Here is a 22,010-nt window from a genome sequence, read left to right as displayed (position 1 = left end):
GTGAGGTATTTAGAAGTATACAAGTGAGGTATTTAGAAAAAGCATCAATGCTGAGTAACCAATGGTAACCCATGAATTCTACCGCATGATCTATGTGCAAGCGACTCCACGGTGCTTCTGGAACCGTCCATGATTGGACCTGGTTTTTAGATTGCGGTTGATATTCGCCACAGGTACTGCACTTGTGACAAAGTTCCGCTATGTCTCGATCGATGTTTGGCCGGTAGACGGACGTCCTTGCCAACTGCTTCATTCTCTCAATGCCGAAATGTCCTTCATGAAGCAACTGAAGGACGGAAGGACGAAGTTTGGAAGGGATGACCACTCTGGAACCGTAAAGTAGACATCCGTAACAAGTAGAAAGAGAGTCTGCGTACTTACGGAACGGTTCGACCGGGTCTTGTGGAGAAGACTTGACCGGCCATCCTTCATGAATGAAACGCATTACCGTGGAAATGATAGGATTTTTAGAAGATTCTTTACGCAGTGAGGTGGCATTTGGGGTCTGGACCTGCAAATCCAAAGCATCGATAGCACAGACGATATCAATGTCATCCGCACTTTCCTCTTCATCGAAGACTTTATCCCCTCCTGCTGGTAAGCGACTCAAAGCATCAGCGTTTTGATGATCCTTTGTCTTCCTGTACTCAATAGTGTATGTAAATTGCGATAAAAAGAGTGCCCAACGAGCCAAACGATTTGCTGCCAAAGAAGGTGTCGATTTGGTCAGGCCAAAAAGACTAAGCAATGGTTTATGATCTGTGACCAAAATGAATGATCTACCAAAAAGATATTGATAGAATTTCTTTAGCGCAAAAATTATCGACAAAGCCTCTTTCTGAATTTGACTATAGTTTCTCTGAGAGGCTGTTAATACTTTTGAAACGTTTGCTATAGGCCGTTCTGTGCCATCTGGGTAACGGTGAAACAAAGTAGCACCGATGCCCACACTAGAAGCATCACATGCGATACCTACCGGAAGTGACGCATTGAAATGTGTAAGAACTTCATCAGTAGAAAGATAATGCTTCAGCTGAACAAAAGAGTTTTCCTCTTGTTTTCCCCATCTCCAAGGAATGTCCTTTTTCGTGAGATGGTATAGTGGTTCTGCTACAGTAGAAGCGTTCAACGGTAGAAACTTCGAGTAAAATTGTAAGGAACCTAAAAATGAACGAAGAGAAGATACGTCAGTGGGGGCAGACATCTCCAGTACGGCGTTTACTTTGGGACCTTTGGAGATGCCCTGCCTGGACAAAATGTGTCCGAGATACTCTACCTGAGGTTGTGCAAACTTACACTTGTCTTTCCTACACCTCAGGCCTTTTGAGTGAAGTCGATCGAGGAGCCGTCTAAGATTCTGGAGATGCTCCTCAGCAGTAGTGCCACTGACAAGAATGTCGTCTAGGTAGACTGCAACCCCTGGAAGGTCGGCTGTAAGGTCGTCCATGATCTTCTGAAAATAACCTGGAGCAGAAGATATGCCAAAAGGTAAAACATTTTGTAAAAGTACGCCACGGTGAGTGCTTAATGCGAGTCGTTTTCGACTGTCAGGACCAAGTCGAATCTGATTGTAGGCATCAGCCAAGTCTATCTTGCTGAAACCGTACCCACCACCCAACTTTTGCATTAAGTCTTCTGGTAAGGGTAACGGGTGACGATGGGTCTCCAGGGAAGGGTTCACCGTGACTGAATAATCGCCACATATGCGTAACTTGGCCTTCGCTTCTGAAGAGTTTGAAGGCTTACGGACCGGAACAACCGGTGTGCCCCAATCGCAAAATTGAACTGGTGTCCATGCACCACGTGCAATGCCCGAATCATAGGCTTGTGCTAAGTCCTCCTTTAGCGCGAAAGGTACAGGCCTAGGTTTGAGAAAAACAGGTGTAGCATCAGACTTAAAAGCTATGTCTAGTTCATAATCTCGTAAGCACCCGAGTTCAGGCTTAAAAACATCTTTGAACTCGTCACACAAGAGGGAGCATGCTTTTTCCAGACTCTTATCAGGCTTGTCGTATGACTGGATACTCTGTAAAGTAGAATAGTTAGACAGAAGGAATTTATCGATAGAAATTCCTAAAGACGAGATTGCATCACGACCTAGCAAGTTCAGTCCTTTGACTGTCGTGACTACAAAAGGAATATTATCTGACCTTCCCGTGGAAGGACAAGTTACCTGGGCCGTGAAAGAACCCGTGATTGGTACTAGATGCTTGGTAGCAGATTGGAACTGCGACACTGGTGCTTGCAATTGAGGTGCGCCTACCCGAGTCCAGACGTCGTTGGAAAGGAAATTTCCATTTGTAGCAGTGTCCAGTTCTAAGTATGTGGTTACCGAATTAATGGAGATCGGTACTTCCAACTTTGAATTTCGAGGTTTTCTGCAAGAACTAGAAAGCATGTTAATTTCCTCGATACAATTTACCTTAAAAGGTTTGAATTGTCTAGCTTTCTTTCGACAAACACTCTGTAAGTGTCCAGTAATATTGCAGAAATGGCAAGTGGCTTTCTTAAACCTACAGTCATTTGCGTTGTGGTTGGAATTACCACAGCGATAGCATTCTTTATTTTTAGAAGAAAAGAAAGTACCTGTAAGTTGCCTAGTTTTTGGAGGTTTGCTGATGGTCCTTACTTTCGCAACTGGTGCTGGTAGAGTGCCGTAAACAGTTTCTTTGGCCACCTTGGCTGCCTCTTCGGTTTCTGGTGCAACCTCCACCGCAAGTTTGAAAGTAAGTTCATCAGCTCTGATATTGAATAACGCCTTAAGCACCGCCTCGTTACCTATTGAACAAATAAAACGAGTACGTAAAGCTTCGTCCAATGGATTTGAAATGGACGAGAAGTCACAGGTGGCAGCTGCCTGGCGTATGCGGATGGCTAGTTCTTGAGCTGTTTCACCGGGCTTGCGCTTCATTTCGCTCCAGAAACGGAATCGCTCCCTCACGATGAAGCGTTTTGGGTCGAATTGTTGAGCCATGTAATTTGTAATTTCCGTCATGGTGAGATCGTTGACTTCTTTTGGGTTTGTTTCCTGCGCAGCCAAATTTGTTAACATTTTGTAGATTGTAGGTGATTGATTGGTGAGAAAAACCTGCGGCATTTTGTCTTGTGCGACTGAATGTGCTGCTACAAAGGTGTTAAACCTCTTCCAATAGTCTGCCCACAGTTCAGTGGTGGCATCGAACGTTACGAACTTAGGTAAAGATACCTGCTGTTGTATTGTTGTTGGTTGTGGTCTTGAAGTTTGGGCTCGCATTTCTCGTAGTTGTTCAAGGTGGCGCTTTTCTTGGTTGGCAATTTGATCTTGATGACGTTGTTCTTGTTCTCGTTGACGTTCTTCTTGTCTGGCAATTTGTTCCTTCGTCTGGAGTTCTTGGTTGGCAATTTGTTGTTGCAGGACTTCGATCAGCTTCTCCATGTTTTCTAAAATCCTGTAGAAATTCTGTAAAGATCCTGCCGGCGACGCCAGTTAAATGTCTGTTGTATTTCCAGACGTTTAATATAAAATAAACAATAATAATTGTAGCGATAGCCAACCAAGTGAGAAAACCATGTACCTCTTGTTACTTACTCACTTATGTGCACAAAAACAACTCAATATATATCAAGAAAGAAACGCAAAACAATCAACTAAGGAACGTGGTACAGAACGCTTAATTGATTACACGCGCAGTGCGGTAGTAATCAATTCCAACGTCTGTACCAGAAAACGCTGAACTGTGATTATGTAGTGACGCTGGTCACGAGTTACATATATTCAACGTAAATAAAATGACGACTATAACAGTTTGTAATTTGCAAATTTATATATTAGATAACCTATTAGCATTATACACAATTGTAACCTCAAACTTCTATTGAAGTTTCAACCCAGGCAGCATCAACGCATCAACGTAAAAATGACAGATTTTGTTGTCTGGGAACTTCTGTCATTTTTGGTTAAAAAAGCTCCAACAGCTAATGAAACTAACTTTTTCTGTTTTTGTGTAAACTAAAATGTACAGAGCATACTTGAAGACAAGTGACAAAAATGACAAGTTTGACATGACATAAAAGTCTTCTTTTTGACCTTGGTAAAGCCATAAAAATAAACTAAAAGTATGCAGTAAAATTATGGTTACATTTAATCTTTGTATTTATTTATTTATTATACCAACGTTACATTTCTTTACATGTTTATATTGTTTATCAACCATGTTGTTTATCATAAAATTTGAAGGTTTTTTGTTCCGTAGCCTAATTTTTTACATAGAGAAATTGTTGCTAGAAACCGATTACAAAATTGTGACAAAGTTGAGTTCTAAACTTCATGCACTTTTGTTTGCGAAAACACAATTCTCACGAGATCAACTGCATTTGTTCATAAATGCCAGTCTACTTGTCATAGTTCACTGATTTTTCTGAACAATACATTGCAACACATCTGACATCAAGCAGAGCGAAGATTTGACATCGTGACCTATTTTCTTTTGACAACTGCTGACGCAAAATCCAGCAGTGGAGTTAATTCCTCTTAAATTTCAAGCTGATTAATTTTTTACTAGTTTTGCAGATAATTTTGGGAGTAGGGTGTTAAAAACTGCTGATAACTAAAAAACTATATTACACAAAAATGTCATTCTTTTACTAAATCAAAGATGAATAATTTTTAGGAAAAGTCATAAAATTTCAGTTAATTTGAGCCAGTAGCTTTTATGTAATCGATGAAAGTTATAGGTATGAATGGAACCCGTCCACTTGTTAGTCCGAATAGGGTTAAGTCCACGAGAATAAACTGTACCGGTATGCATTAAAATAAATCTATGCTGCTGCCTACAATGTGTAGTGTGTACATTGACCTTAAACTACATCTACCACAACGCATGTCGATTACAGTGCTCACAACAGCAAACCTACCCATTCTTGGCAAAGCAAGCGATTATTGTTTTGTTACCATTCATAACCACTTACCTTTGCGAGGCAGGATTCTCAGCTCTTGTTACAATAAAAACTAAACATCGAAATCGCCTGGACGTTGAAGATGACATGCGTGTTGCATTGTCAAAAACTCAATCACAGTTCAGTCGTTTAGTTCAGGAAAGGCAACAACAGCCCTCTCATTAAATTTGCATACGTTGAAAAAGTTTCGGCATGGCACTTTCGGTCACCTTAATATTCAAATACTGCTGACATTTCTTGAACAATTCATTCATTTTCTTATTTGAGCAACTGTTTAACCTGATATTTGCCGCAGGATTCATAGCAGCAATGCAATATGACACAGTACAGTAGTTGAGTAGCATAATTATTACAATAGTCAATAGTATGTTAATTGAGTTTCAGGCAAAATTTTGGTAGGGGGTCCGCAGAATTAATAATTTGTCTAAAGGGGTCCGTGACAACATCCATTCATTGATAGCTTGTCACGCCAGTGTCGGAGCCAGGTAAGAGCATTGTTTGTGATGTTTTTGAGGTCGTTGTCATCACATGAAGGGCTAAGGGGGCAGTTGGTGAGGATGTGCTTTAATAATTTGTCTAAAGGGGTCCATGACAACAAAAAGGTTGGGAACCACTGCTCTAGACGCTGCGTAGGCGCATCAGCAGTTCACAGTGTGACTGACAGTCATTACATTTTAAGACTTGAAGTCACACGGAATCAGAACTTTACAGTGGTTGCAGGATGATTCTGCTGCCTGTCGCTTATACATGAAAATGTTTCAACAAAATGCACCATCAGCATCGGTATTGCGACTGAAAAATTTCGATAACGGTTAGGGAGTGTTGATAACTGACGTCAACCACTTTTTGGCCATTCCTCTCGGGAGGTCTTTGTCTCTTTTCTGAGGGGGTTTCTCTTAATTTTTCGTGCTGTGGGTTTCTCTTAAGCTTCACGATAAACTGTGTCGACACAAAGCAACTAAATAAATTCTATAAGTCATCACCGTTCCGAACGGCTAAACTTTTGCTACCGTCGCCCACGTGGGACATGGCTCTCATGGGCGGTCGCCTACATGAGCCGTCGCCCACTTGGGTCTGCGCCCAAGAATGTTTCGCCCAGATGTCGTGTACCGGAAATGTGGGTATCCCGAAAAATGCAGGTGATTTCCAGGACTGACAGAAAAAGCAACCAAAATGTTCTAAATCAAGTCAAACAAACAAAGCCGGCCTTTTTCCGACAGCCATCGTGGCCTACCGAGAGCTCCTTCTCGGCGGCCAAATCTGCGTGCTTGGAGGCCAAAATACAAATAACGATAGCACAAGTAAATAAAATTAAACTTGCAACAATGCCAAAATGATCACTTAGTGTTGTTGAAGTCTGGGCGATGTCCTGCTATAGAATCGTTGTACCACACAATAACTGCTTTATCGGGATTGTAATCGGGTATTGCGGGACCATCTTACGACACTAAATTGTTTCAACTGCTCGCTGCTCAGTAAATTGTTTCAACTGCATACCGCTTTTCATAAAACCTGACCATTCATATCGTTATGATGTCACCATTTAGGGTGTGAAGTCACTAACCCACAGCGGAAACATTTCTCAACTCTGAAGACACGTGTTTTCCCCTCGGATGTCAACTAACCTACCCAGACAACAAAATCCGTCATTTTTATATTGATTCTACGTTTGCAGTCGTTAAATCAGGGTAAAAATGACGAATTTTGTTGTCTGGGTAGTTCTCCCTTTTCACAACGATTCAATGTCCAACAACACTGAATCTAAATAAACACGACAATATTGCCAGCCGATGTAAATTAGCACTTCGGATTAACATTTTGCTAAAATAAACATCGGGAATTACAAACAAGACTTATAGCAGCTGGATATTTTCCATACAATAGCAAATGTTTCTGCATAATACAACAGTGGTGATTATAACGCGCTGACCTAATTCTGCGTCACTCTTTGATACTAGATATTTTCGACGGTTAATCTACGATCATTCTATTGCAAAATTAAATATGGTAATTAGTTAGAAACTGGCGGCCAAATTGGCCGACTGAGGAGGTAGCACTGGCGGACATTCAAGCACTACTTAGCGGCCATGGCCGCCGGCTGCTTTAAGGCTTGCAAAGAATCCACTAAAAAATATCAAAGAAAATCAACTTTAATTTTTTAAGGCACGTGCAGCGAAAAGGAAAATTAGAACATGTCCCTCTCACAGGAAAAATTTAAGTGTGTCCAAGGGAGACAAAGACCGGCATTTATTCGCCTGTGGCTCATCGTTCCTTTTGTGCGTGTTCTAATTGTTTGTGCAATGCCTGTAGTTTACACCTCATGTGATCTGTTTTCCACCGTATAATGTACTCGTAATCATTCTTGAGTCATTTGTTCAGTTTGTGCTTTTCAGTCGAGAGTGTCGTTACAGTTATAGTGCAAAGTCAAATTTATCTTACCATTTTTCATTTTATGTATTTTGCAGATTTAATTCCTGATGAGGACACACGTGCGTGTCGAAAACGTTTGATTCACTATGCTAGATATTTTGATTTGTATGTAATACATTATGTTAAACATGCCAAGGTTACTTGGTTTTGCTTGTCTAATGTCTATGGTTCAAAAATGCAAACTCTCTACCAAAAGCTTTAAACCAACAAACTGATGAAACTAACATACACCTAATACACACAGCAAACAACAGAGAATCTTGGAAACTTCTCATGGAAGAGGCAGTCAATGCTTGGAATCAAGTGCGACAATAAAAGAAGACAGAAGTTCTGTTTTATGTAAAAAAGTGTACAACCAAGATACAATGTGAAGACTCTAAAAACAGACAAAACGAGAAACGCTGATTAACAAAGCACGTGGTTTGTGGATGAATACAACGTAAAAGAAAAGACCTAAGGGGAAGAAAAACAGTTACATAAGTTTAGCGGAAATAAACCAAAATACATAAGATAGGACAATAATCGGAAGCTAGTGCTAAAAATATCTTACATACGATTACATACAGAATCTTCACCAAGCTACCTATCACTTTATCTGCCAACTTCTTCTGGTGTATGGATTCCTCCAGTTCTTCAATAGAAACGCGGACGTGTTCTATCGGCACTATCGTCTGAAAGTCCTCATCATCATCTTGCTGTTTGCTCGCTCCAAAGCTTACCACCTCCTCATCATCTGTAACATCCCAATATTAGAGTCAAGTTTTGTTTTGAGACCTAAGCGAAACAACCATCCCACCCATGAGTTGGTAAAAGCGAAGTATTCTCATAAGGGCAATAAAAAATAGGAATATAGTATTGAATTACACAACAATGGAAGATTGGAAGTTAACCACCACAACCTTTACCTTGCAGGCAAGCGTGATCATCCCATCCATCTTTTGAGTTGGAGCTTAACGACCTGTAAACCGATTGCTCCACTTCCATGTCGTTAGGCTTCATGCTCTGAAAGAAATGAAGGTCTACAACAAGTATCAAACCATGTCTGTCAAGTCAAAACGACTTTCCCATTCGTCGGGTCAGTGGTCGTGTGAGTGACAGTCCATCACAGAAACGTCACCAACAATACTTCAATCTACATTATGCGGACTTTTGTTATTTATTCTTTTGACTGGTGTACGTAATTGGTAAGATATTATTCTGACCAAATATTTAAATGACAAACCGAGACAAATAGTTTGTCACTGAGATACATAAAACTCACTGAACAAACCTTGCCAGCGGTGGGACGTGTGCCCACCACGTGGTCAATAAAGTTATTGATGAATCCCTTCAGTTCGTTGTAGTCATCGTCAGGGAGGTTCTTTATCACATCCGGGCTTAAGGTGGTGAGGAAGTTGAGGCCCTGCAGGGAAAGGACTGTTCACAAACAATTTGTTTTGATGTTTAAGTAAAGCCCTCACAGGAAGTTATTCTATTGAAGACAAGACGATACATGGAAAATCACTCGCTTTCTGATTGCTGCTAAAGAGTGTTGACCTGATCGTGAAATGTTGACCAGTAATTTCAGTGCTTTTGTGCTGAAGTTAGAAGTGCACAGATAAATGAATTGAATACATTTCCGTTTTTGCCAAGTGAAGAGATTTACGTTCACTATTAGATGAGATGCTCCTGCGACCCACATTATTGAAAGCCAAGTTACCAACCTGACTCGCCCAACGAGGCTTGCACCCCTTCCCTCTCGGCAACCACTCTATAACGTAACCCATCCATTTCTTAAGATAGCTCAGTTGGATCTCTTCCATTTTGTACCGGACCGGCCCTAAACACATACCAATGAAAACTTAAAACTAGGGCAACCACAAGTCAATAAGGCCAAAATTTTTCTGCCTTGTTCAAAGTTTATAAAACGTCCATAAACTAAATTTCAGGCTGACACGAAGAGAGGTTTCAAAGTTATTAAGTCAAAAAAAGTCAAATTTTATGGTTAGGTCAAAATTTTCTTTTAACGTAGTTTTTCTTCTCTCTATAGATATTTTATTAAAGTTACACAGATTTTGATTTTTTGTCGCAATTTCTGTTGCTATTCTGACGTAATGATCCATTTGTTGCAATTTCTGAGGTAATAATTTTGTTTCGCCCACTACTGACGATTGAATATTAAGTAGGCTAGGCGTGGAAGGCAGGTAACGTGGTCTTTGTTCTTGGTTAGGTAAATGCTCACGCCATTATACAGTAGCCTACATATAGTATTGAGTTTTAGCTTCCTGAAGTTCTCAAATTTGTCTTCTTCTTTAACAGATTGATCATGTTTGATCAGCTGTGATCTCCGTTATGAACTGCCTCCATTTTGTTCTGTCTTTTGTTTTTATCAGTGCTTCCGGCATGCTTTTTATTCCTGTAATTTGCTTGATATTGTCAAAATATTTCATTTTTTGTCGTCCTTTCGTTCGTTTGCCTTGCACCATCACAGTCAACATTGAATTTTCCAACGAGTTGCTTCTTGCTATGTGTCCGAAATATCTCAATTTTCTGAGGTTAATGTTGTTAATCAGACTCCATTTATCGTTTATTTGTTGAGAAACAAATTCATTTTTTTTTTTTTTCCATCCAGCTGATGCGTAATAGTCTTCTGTGACACCACATTTCAAAACTTTTTAACTTTTTAATGTCACGTTTTTTGCATGTCCAAATTTCACATCCATATGTGGCAATTGGGAAAACGAGAGTTCGCAGCAATCTCAACTTTGTGTTTTTACCAATTGACCTCTGTTTCCACACCGTTGTAAGTGATGTCACAGCTGTTTTTGCCATAGCAATTCGCCTTCTAATTTCCGTGCTATCATCATAAGTGTTAGTTATGACACTGTCAAGATAGCAGAAATTACTTACACTTTCAACAACATTACCACCAATGTATAAGCTTGGACAAATTTTATCTTTTTTACTTATGGCCATCACTTTTGTTTTTGTAGGATGTAATTGCAAACCATATTCTTCACTTCTTGACTTAACCGTATTCAAAAGTTCTTGCAGTTCCGTTACACTTCCACCGACCAACACTATGTCGTCAGCATATCGAAAGTTGGTTACCATTTTTCCTCCAATTTTCACAGAGCCATCAAAATTCTCCAAAACCTTTCTCATTATGTGTTCAGTGTATAGATTGAAAAGATATGGTGACAATATGCATCCCTGTCTGACACCTTTTCCAATGGAAAACCACTCGGTAAGGTCACTTCCAGTTCTTACTGCTGCTTTTTGAGCAGTATACACTATACAGGCTTCGCATTAAATTGATCAGATGTGTAGGAAAACCATAATCTTTTAGAATTGTCCACAATTGTTGGTGCTTCACTGAATCAAAAGCCTTTCGATCGTCTAGAAAACATAAATGAGTTGAAAGGTTGCGTTCTCTTCGTTTCTCTATCAGCATTTTAAGGTCGAATATTGCCTCTTTTGTTCCTTTGTGGGGGTCTATAACCAGCCTGTTCAGGAGCTAATTCGTGTTCAATTTTGTTTTCTACTCTTTTTTTAATTATTGTTAACATTACCTTGCTGGCATGACTAATTAAAGCAATTGTTCGGTTGTTGCTGCATTCTGTTATATCGCCTATTTTGGCAATAGGACAAATATTGACTTTACCCAGTCATCTGGCCAAATGTTGGTTTCCCATATTCTGATACAAAGTTTATGAATTGTTCTCACTGCATTTTCTCCAGTATATTTCAATAGTTTGATGGGTATATCATCCGATCCGGGACTGTTTTGTTTTTAATAGTGTAGCATTTTCTACTTCACTCAGCAGTGGTCGTGGCTCTGTATCATTTTCATCTTTGCATTGTGTAATTGGATTTGTTTGTACATTATCGATAGGATCTTTTTCTTTGTATAATTCTTCGCAATATTCTTTCAATCTCTTTTTTACCTTATCTTTCTGCCACAAAACTTCACCATCTTTACTTTTTATGTTGTCTAGCTTTGGTTTGAACTTATTGGTTATGCTTTTCACCGCTTGGTATAAATCGCGACATGAGTTATTGGATGCGTGTTTTTCGATTTTACAACATTGTTGTTCTATATTGTCTCGTTTGTCTTTTCTCATGGCCTTTTGTACCTCCCTATTGAGCTGAGCGTACTCTTGTCTGGCCTCTTCTGAATGGGAAATTTTGTCTTTAGCTAGCCTATAATTATGCCTAAGGTTAAACAATTAAATTCTTCTAAAGTTCGTAGTAGGCTACACTGCTTGATTACGCTTCTGAGTATACCTCAACACCTAAAGGTGAATGACACAAGACAGGAACTTCAAAGGCGATAATGTGAAACATTACTTGATGTTGAAGTATAATACTGCAGAACCCTCTCAGTAATTTCGGGATATTTGAAGACACTTCATATTTATCTTTTGCAGTTTTTCGAGTTACTTTCATTAGCCAACTTGTTCGGTAGCTGTGGTGTCGTTGAGTCTTCAACATTTTTCTTTTGTTTCATTAGAAAAAGAACATATCCTTACATAACGGTTTGACTTCTAATATGCTTTGTATTTCGCATTTGGGTTGCAAACGCAGAAAGTTATTGGTCAAAATTTGTAAATTATCAAGTCAAAATTTCTAGTTTTTAGGTCAAAAAATTGGTTGCCCTACTTAAAACAATAAAGACTGAAGGTATAGGAGATTCTTTGAAAAACGTCATCCCGGAATATTGATTGATAGCGACACAGCAAAGCGTTTTCACATGTTCTGTACCTGATAAGATCTTGGTTGTTTCTTTGAGGAATTCAAATCCAATGTTGAAGTTCTTTTGAACAACTCTATTGATCTCCATGAATACCTGCTCCTCATCTTCGATCTCATGGCAACGATGATATGCAAGCTGCTTCTGGAGCAATCGACCCATCTGGAAGTTGCAAAGCTTGTAAGGGTTGATGATCGCAAGGTGAGAAACTGCACTAGTTGATCAATCGATAGCTAATGAATGAAAGTGATTGAAGGTGAGTGAATGCTTATAGCAAACGAGAATTAACTTACTGCGTCGATTTGCTCGACAAGAGAAGATGAGAAGGACAAGATGACGGATTGTAACTGGTGCAAGCAACCCTGTACACGACGCACTACGCTACTTTGTGCTATCTCCAACTGCAAAGAAAAGACGTTTGTGTTTTTCATTTATAATTCAAATCTTCAGATATTAAATCTCCGGAGCAAATGGAATCAGCATAAAGTAAAGTAAAGTCTTTCAAAATAATATTCAATTCCATACAAAGGCAATCGTATAAAATTCCACAGCTGAGCCTGGAAATTAATGATAAAATTATTCAGTGACTAAATAGTATTCACCTTGATTAGGTCCCCGAACAACTTGGAAAGATGAGTTCGTTTCCTTCCATTGTCCTGTCCGTCAACGGCTATCGCAGTCATGTCATGGGTGAGTATGAAATCATGAGCCATGAGCTCACACAGGTCGATACTATTCAACATAAGGTCACTTTGGTCGATGTGGATCACAGGACCAGACCAATGGCAGCACCTGAACGAAAGCAAAGTGAAAAAGCAATCTTCTTCTATGGAGTCTTCTAAATTTTTATACCAAAGACAGGCAAGACACAACAATACCACAGGGTTGAGCATTACAACAGTATATTTTTTACATAGCCTACACTATTTACAAATAGTTTAACATTCAAACGTTTTCGGCTTAACTTAAGCCCTCATCAGGAATCTGCAAATATTTATAAAATACAATAAATTTCAACGTCTTGAAAGTAACTACCGTAACTGACTAACTAAACAACTAACTATAAGCATCAAGAAACACGCAACGATTGAAAGCAATAGTGTGGAAAACATACAGACAGACGGAAAACAAATTACATTAGGCAAAAGGCAACTGCATGATTAAGTTACAAATGAATTTGCACCAAGAGGTACGTGATACAACTAGTAAATGTTGAGAAGAATAGAGGCGCCACTTTGTTTAAATTTGGGTTGTAGTGTTTGATTAACAGCGCTTCCTGAATTTTTGTGTCAAATTGGGATTTGCCTTTGCGTAAAATTTCAAATGAGTCAGTAGAGAATTTTCGATCTGTGCAAAAAGAACACTCCATGATATGGTCTTTGATGGCACTTTTCTTTAAGTCCCTAAAGTTCAGATGCTCCTGTATTCTCGTCGTCAAATCTCTGGTGGACATACCGATGTACGTCAATGCCGAATCACACGGACATGTAAAACTGTATACGACATTTGAGCAGAGAGACGAAGGCGTCTGGGACTTTAGTTGAAAATACGAACTAATTTTAAATGTTTTATAAATAGGAAAAACGTCCACATCAAATTTATTTTTCATAAACTGTCCGATTTTACGAGCAAACGTTTTGGATTCTTTTCCCACAAACGGAATGGACAAGCAATGCTTCACGTTTAACTCATTTTCAGCCTTTTCTTTTTGGTTGGAATTCTCAGAGATAAAGCGATTCAATATTTTCTCAAAGTACAACTTTGGATAACCATTATTATAAAACATTTATTTTAATTTCTCTGTTTCAATATTAAAAAGAGCATCATTACAGCAAATCATTTTAGCCCGAGCTAATAGGCAAAAGTCCAATTCTCTACTGACTCATTTAAATTTTACGCAAAGGCAAATCCCAATTTGACACAAAAATTCAGGAAGCGCTGTTAATCAAACGCTACAACCCAAATTTAAACAAACAATTATTTGCGGGTGGCGCCTCTATTCTTCTCAACATTTACTAGTTGTATCACGTACCCCGTGGTGCAAATTCATTTGTAACTTAATCATGCAGTTGCCTTTTTCCTGATGTAATTTGTTTTCCGTCTGTCTGTATGCTTTCCACACTATTGCTTTCAATCGTTGCGTGTTTCTTGATGCTTATAGTTAGTTGTTTAGTTAGTCAGTTACGGTAGTTACTTTCAAGAAGTTGAAATTTATTGTATTTTATAAATATTTGCAGATTCCTGATGAGGGCTTAAGTTAAGCCGAAAACGTTTGAATGTTAAACTACTGTATTTGTAAATATGTAAAAAATATACTGTTGCAATGCTCAACCCTGTGGTATTGTTGTGTCTTGCTTGTCTTTGGTATAAAAAAGCAAACTCTCTCCCGAAACTATATCTTCTAAATTTGGTTGATGAACCACAAATAGACTTTTTTGCGACGGAGATATATTGAAAGGTTTCATTTGCTGCACTGGATGGTGAACTGAGGGCACACAAGAAGATGGTCCGCTGTTTGATGTAGACGATCTGGATGTATCTTTTGGTTTAAATTGCTTTTCTCAAATAAAATCTCACAGCAAGCGGTGGTTGAAAGCTTGACACGACAAGAGTTTTTTTAAATAATTGATTAAGCATTGGTAAAGAGTTTGCTTTATTGAACCATAGACAAACAGAACAAAGCAACTTTAGCGGGTTTAACATGTTTTATTACAGAGATATAACATAGTTAAAAAATCAACTCAAACGTTTTTCGACACTTATGTGTGTCCTCATCAGGAATTACTTAAAACTGCAATATACATAAAATGAAAATTATCAGATAAATTTGACTATGCACTATAACTGTAACGACACTCCGGACTGAAAAACACAAACAGAACAAGTGATACAAGAATGATTACGAGTAAATTATGCAGCGGGGAAACAGATCACATGACGTGTAAAGTACAGGCATGATTGTAAAGTACACTACACGCATGTGACAAACAATTAGAACACGCACAAAAGGAACAATGAGCCACAGGCAAATAACTGCTGGTTGAGAGACGGATTATTACGATTGATTCTTAAGGCTTCCATGATCTTAGTCTGAAATTCAACGTAATTGATGTATAATATAATAAAATCAAATACAGGGTCAACCTTACAACTTCAAACAACTGTATTTAACATCATTTAGCGTTATTTTATATTTTTAGGCCTAAATTTTATAGGCCATGAATGAAAATTTGAATAAAAGAATAGCTATTGTAGAGCTCTTCAAATCGGACAAGTCAAGGAGTGATTTTTGCAAGGATATAAAAATTAACAGAATGTTGGTCTGGAGAACTCTCGAAAGGCACAAACAAACAGGAAATGTCAAAAATCGACCTGGCCAAGGTCGCCCTCGAAGCGCCAGAACGTCAAAATTGATAAAAGCAACCAGAGAAAAGGTGCGAAAAAATCCCAAGAGATCCATTCAAAAACTGGCAAAGGAGGTGAACGTGGCCTGTGGAGTGTGGAACCATGTTCACAGTTCTCAAGAAGGATTTGAAGATGAGCCCATTCAAACAAATGAAGGAACAGTTGCTGAATGCCAATACCATTGAGAAACGTCTCTCCAGAGCAAGAATTCTGCTCTCACGCATTGAAGGCGGCACGCTGCCAAACCTTGAGTTCAGCGATGAGAAGAAATTTGATGTTCAGCATCATTTTAACAGTCAGAATGATCGTGTTTGGTCAAGAGATGGTGACGTAGAACCCCGGGTAGTCACTCGAAGACAAGGGGCGGCATTAGTGATGGTGTGGGCCGCAGTCAACGAATCAGGAAGGAGTCCATTGATTTTTGTGGATCAAGGAGTGAAACTGAACTAAGAAAACTATCGAAATGATATTCTTGAGGGTTCATTGTTGCCTTGGACAAAGAAACACTTCAAAAAACGTACTTGGTCATTCCAACAAAATTCTGCCCCTTCACATGAAGCTAAGAGAACGCAAAACTGGCTTTCAGCCAATGTGCCGTTCTTCATTTCCAAGGAAAAATGGCCTTCTTCATTCCCAGACCTGAACCCCTTAGACTTTGGCATCTGCTCTTACTTGGAGAGAAAAGTTTCGACTACACAGTACACACCACCAAAGTTTGGAAGCGCTGAAGGCTAATCTGAAAAACGAATGAACCTAAATACCTCAAAGAGATCTTTGTGACTCTTGCAGGTCCTTTTCGAAGCGTCTCCGACTTGTTATCGACGCAAATGGCGGACACATTGAGTAAAACTTGTTTTTCCTAAATATTTATTTGACAATAATATTATATGTTTAATACTCAAAAATTGTCTACTATTTGTTAAATACAGTTGTTTCAAGTTGTAACGTTAATTATTGATGACCCTGTACTGTAATTGATTGATATATATAGAAGACTCCATCCACTCCATACTGAAATAATTCCATGTCGAAATTATCCTTTCATCTCATTCCACAGCATGTTCTATAGTGATATTCAGTTCGAAGCCCACAGAGAAAAGTCATTATTCCTTGGTAGACACTAAATAATATGCTGGAAGGTTGGCACAATGGCACAGCTTAAACTTTTGGTTTCTTAACTCCCTGGTTACTTTATGAGAAATTTCATACCAGGGAGATGCCTGCAAGAGGTTAGCTGAAAGCAAGAGCGTCATAATACAAGTTGCCTCGCACTACCATTACCTGTGCTGCTGCGACTTGTGGCTCGAATGTCTTTCTCCTGAGTAACTGTGGTGGCTCTGGAATAACAACAAACATAAACAAGTGACAAGCGCGTTGAAAGCCAAGATCACTACCACCAAGCTCCTGTGATGTAAGAAAAGATTTTAACCTATTGTGTGCAATTCATTACTTCCATCATAAGCAGAATTACGTTTGTTTCACAACTCTGAAATATTTGCTCTTTTCAATTCAGTATCTTTTGTTTTTTTAGTTCAGAACATTCTGGGGGCTCGTCCGGGAATAACCGAAAAAAATTAACCGAAAAACCGAAGATTTGTTGAAAGAATAATAAATTAATGTCAAGATGGCGGATACTGTCAAACATGAGATGATTGAAGACTTAGGGAGCATGGCTGAACGAATGGGGCTGACTGGTAATGATAAGTCTCAGTTTGTGATGGAAGAGTATCACAAGATAATGGCCCAGAAAGCTCAGCGAGAAGCTGACGAAAGAGAAGATAGAAGAGCTGCTCGTTTTTTTAGTTCAGAACATTTTTTTAGTTTAGTTCAAATACGATGCAATACGCAGATTATCTTAAGCTGCCGAGTGGGGTGTTTAACATTATAATCGATTATTATGAATTATAAATACAACGCATCATCAGCAAACCTTCGTTTGAACTGTGGTCAAAGGTACGGATGGTTGAAATCGTTTTTTTTTTTCGTTTTTTCATACTATTTTTAATCGTTTTATACATTTTTCTTTTTTCATTGATCATAACATAGAACTGAAAAAAAAAAAAACTGAAAAAGTATAGCTGTTGAATAACTTCTTTATAAACTAGTTTACTGCAGTTTTGACGAAGTTCTGTAAATCAGAAGTAAGGCCGCATGCTCAGCAAGTGGCACCAATGAACTACCAAATGTCAAGTGCTACCAATGATGAAGACTGTTCGGATGATAAATCCTGGAAGATGGTCCCTGTTGTGACCATATTAACAGTCAACCTCCTTTATTGCTTTGTCTCAATTTCTTTTATCAGTTAGTTTATTTCTTTCATTCATTTTTTTCTTTGCACACGCCCTATTATGAGAAATACTGTAAATGTTCTTTAAAGTCTGATTGGTGAATCTGTAGTCTAGTCGACAGATACAGGTTAACTTATCGATAAAAAAAAAGTATACCACACTAAATAGGCAAATTCAAGTTCTTTGAATTCAAATTTAATAAACTTGACCTTGCCAATTTAGCGTGGTACTCTTTATTCTTTTATCACACTACACACCCTTTTGGATCATTGGTGTAGTAAAAAAAAAAAACATTTTAATTAAAAGTTTAGTGACAAAACTTTATTTTGCTAACTTATGGATGTCTTGAATATTTCAGAGAAGCAAAAGTGCTAATTTTGTTCCAGCTTTTGAAGGGGCAGTAAACCCCAAACCATACTTTTCGATTTTTTTGTTTGTAAGTGCTCTAGACATGTATAATAAGTAGTTGTCGTTGAAATTTTCCCTTAATTTCATTGCGTTTCCTTTGTAGGGCCGTTTTAGTTAGCCCTTAGTTTCAGAGCGACGCGTGCTCACTTAACCGTGCGATAATCACGTGTGACGTCATGAGAGTACTAGCCGATCTTATGTTCGCGCAAGATGCATTGTAAGCAAGTGTTCGTAGTGTCGTTTCCAACAAATACAATGAACTACATGTATTTATGTCGATTGTAAGCGGCTTAGTAGTTGATAAAATGAACACTGAAAGTTACTACCTTTCGACAAGTACCATATTAGTTTGTAAAGAACTAGGTCAAGAAGATTCTTAAGACCTCTAGTAATTAGTATAGCTTACTGTACTGTCTGTACATGTACAAATTCACTCTCTCTGTGCACACGGAAAAGCTTTTTTCAAAGCAGACTTTGAATTCTGACTTTTTATTTCAAATCAGGATATTTAAATCCAACATATTCGCCGCTATCTTGATTTGAAAATTTCGACCTAATTGCTGAAACGACGCATGACGGCAGAGGCACACGGATTGAACGTCCAAGGTAACCCCAGATCCAGCGAACAAACTGTCTATAGGCAATGTGCCTATAACGTCTGTAAAAACAACTTTTGGTTACATTTACTCTTGTTACGGTAACTCCTTCAAATTCAAAACAACTTTTTAATAGTCTGCTGATAAACGTTGGTAGGCTCCATTTAGGTAACGAACCTGAATTGGGGTCCTCGCTGTGCGCCAGGGCTATAATGCTGCAAGTATGCGCCATGGGCAGTCTCGATTACCCATGGGTTGAGGCACACTGCTTCAAACCCTGGGTGTTGGGTAACACACTTCATGCCACCATTCTCATTCAATAGGGATTGCATGCGCTCTGTCTCTACCTCACGGCAGCACACAGCTTCAGTGTGCTCCTCCACCGTCACACAGCAAGAACACGTACACCTGGAAGTACATCCATTTGTATAAATATTAGCAAAACTTTTCCGTTAGACCACACGACTAAACTTGGTAGCTTCCAACTAGCAAGTTAATTCCAATTAGTGATAGCACAAACTTGTATTTTACAGTTTGGTACACATGCAAATAGATAGTGAAAGTACATTGCAGTTGTTTATCTGACCGGTGTTGAAAAAATAATAACGCAAACACTACAAACAGGCACTACACAAAGCGCAGTAAACCTACATGTGCTTACTGCTTATAGCAGTGCATGAAGGTGTGGTGTTTGGAATTGGGCTGTTTAGTACTTCACTGAGCAACATAATCTCTATCACATCACTTACCAATCAGTATTTCCAACCCAATCATCACTGGCACAAGCTTCTGACGTATCAGCGCAGCCAAGTTGCTCTAATTCCGCATCAGTGTATTCCGGTTCAAATTGGTAGGGTGCCAATTCACCGGATTGAAGGTATTCTTCAAAGTCAACAAGCTCCTCCTCAGAGTCGAACTCGAAACTTTCTTCAGATTCAGACATTTCATATATTATATTATAAAATTTAACTACAAACTTATGTTGGAATAAAAATGTGTCCACCTAAAAATTGGCAATCATGTTGAAACAACAAAACCACAGAATACAATATTTGCTGAATATAACAACATGATTGCCCATTTTTAGGTATTGCTACATCATTTAAGTCGGGTTTCGGTCAGAAAACCGTGAAAAATAAGCTGCAGTTGCAACAGAAAGATCTGGACGCAAAAAGTCTGAGCATAAATGCATGGGAACGGGTATGCTTTCCCAATCTTCTCGGTACTCTGCCAATGTTTCCCTTTCGTGCAACATAATCTTCAAGAGCTTCTTGACATGACCTTTACAAAAGGTAATGCATTTTAAATTTCAAAAAAATGTAGTCACATTGATTTCTGCACACATTTACCTTACCGCACCTGCTTAATCAAATACTGCCATTACACATACTATGAAGTAGCAGTTTTCGTTATTGCTGATTTCACAAAGTTATGCTGTATAGAGTATAGACAACTTACGATAAGTAGGGTTTGCTTTGACTTTTTTCAGAGAATAGCTTCCTTGTTTATGTTTTGCTTTCGGATAACTAATCCGAAAACCAGTAGTAGACCTGCTGCTATTCTCGTTGTAATGCATAGCAGCTATAAGTTGTCTGTCAATAAATGTAGATCAAAGTTGACGTTTGCAAATAAAAACCTTATATGTTAATATTTCCATTCTGACAAATCAACATCAAAAATATTTATAAAATGAAACTCATTTTGGCAGCATGAACGTCAAATGCTAATTTTGAATAGCAATCTATGCTACGGTATTCAACCAACCTGGCAAGCATCCCAAGGAATGAAAAAGATTGCATTTTCGGAGTGAAACGTATAAGGAGACTGTGAAATGCTTCAAGACAGGAGGTTTGGTGGAAAGTGCTTAGCTTTTCCATGTCTGCCAAATGTCGTCGTTTGTTGGCAAGCTCAAGGAAGGTATCATGAGCCTCCGTACCTGTTGCAAAGTGCAATGTACTGCAATGGAACATACAACAATAACCTAACCGTTTGTAACTGCAGCGTACCGTACCTTGTTTCATTCACTTTTTCTTTCTTGCTTCTTCTGGGCCAAGTTCTCCGTGTGCACAGCATGGGAATGCATCGCCGTGGCCAGTGTGGACATTGGTGACATGTCGCCCAATAGATAACCATTTGGCAACAATCAATGATTTATTGCCAGATGATGATGCCGCACACCAGTAGAGGAGGTTTATTACACTTTGGACCCAGACATTTAATTCTTTGCATGACTTCTTTTTTGCTGCAGCGAGCATGCGTTTTCGAAATCCTAATGAAATAAAAAGCATCAGTAAGCTACCAGTATTGCATAAAGTAGCAGTCACATTCATCATGGCAATATTCCACCTGTACCTTTCGCAACGTGCCAGACATCAAATACATGTTCAACTTCTGGCATGTGATCCGCATATATGCAATGATTTGTGGATGGCGGTCAGTAACGAGAAGTTTCACCCGCACATCAAAGCCACATCTCTTAACGAAATCCATACATTTAACTAGCCCAGCCTTTTCCATTGCGTTGCTGCCACCGCATTCATTGCTCTGCAACATCATTAAACATACCAATTTTGCACAATCTGTTTTTATCTACTTTTAGCGGGAAACGTTATGACCGTGAGTGTTGTATGTGCCGATTTGATGGGAGACGGCTATGGCGCAAATTTTTCTTGACTTGGCAATAGGAAGCATGTACATTGCTGTCTTTCAGAAATAGCTTAACATCAATAAATCATCATTACGTAGCTGCTTTCTGGGCGAAGTTGGCCTGTTTACGAGCAGTTTTGAGCAGTATGTTCACACTGAAACGACAATTCATTAGGTTTAAACTGCAAGAAAAGCTCTTCTGAAAATGGGCTTGCTGAGATTGAGTGAGCCAAGAGGAGCCAGCAGAGAAAACAATCAATGCAAAGAGCGCCGAGCAGAGAAACTATGACGTACAAACATACGTAAATAAACGTAAATTTGTTACATGACACACTGGCTTTTCAATGAGTCATGTAAAAGAAGCTGGATTTGCTAGCTAAAGTATAAAATGTACTGGCTGAAGTCCATACCTGAAGGAGTTGCAAATCCACTATTTTATTCAATCTTGTGTCCATGATTGTGTATGTGCCGTACTTCCCACAATGTCCAGGAGAATCTACCCTTCCATCTCCCGCTAACATGAGGTCACCCCCATCACCTTCCAATTGTTGAAGTACAGTATTCTGCTCT

General features: G+C 38.9%; 1 protein-coding gene across 1 annotated transcript in view; it reads right to left on the bottom strand.

Annotated features, from left to right (window-relative positions):
• The window catches only part of LOC145768970 (mitogen-activated protein kinase kinase kinase 4-like), a 202,857-nt gene that overhangs the window by 35,862 nt on the left and 144,985 nt on the right, over positions 1-22,010 (bottom strand). Inside the window, exons 20-27 of the mRNA XM_082580572.1 lie at positions 16,784-16,839; positions 12,700-12,889; positions 12,391-12,498; positions 12,109-12,259; positions 9,069-9,184; positions 8,636-8,767; positions 8,271-8,367; positions 7,949-8,098 (exon numbers count right to left, since the gene is read on the bottom strand). Of these exons, the coding sequence (XP_082436698.1) occupies positions 7,949-8,098; positions 8,271-8,367; positions 8,636-8,767; positions 9,069-9,184; positions 12,109-12,259; positions 12,391-12,498; positions 12,700-12,889; positions 16,784-16,839 (1,000 nt within the window). The remainder of the gene's footprint in view (positions 1-7,948; positions 8,099-8,270; positions 8,368-8,635; positions 8,768-9,068; positions 9,185-12,108; positions 12,260-12,390; positions 12,499-12,699; positions 12,890-16,783; positions 16,840-22,010) is intronic.

Source organism: Aplidium turbinatum, chromosome 4 (assembly GCF_918807975.1).
Source record: "Aplidium turbinatum chromosome 4, kaAplTurb1.1, whole genome shotgun sequence".
Lineage (NCBI taxonomy): Eukaryota > Metazoa > Chordata > Ascidiacea > Aplousobranchia > Polyclinidae > Aplidium > Aplidium turbinatum.
The sequence above is the reverse complement of the archived record's forward strand: the minus strand, read 5'-3'. Positions and strand labels throughout refer to the sequence as shown.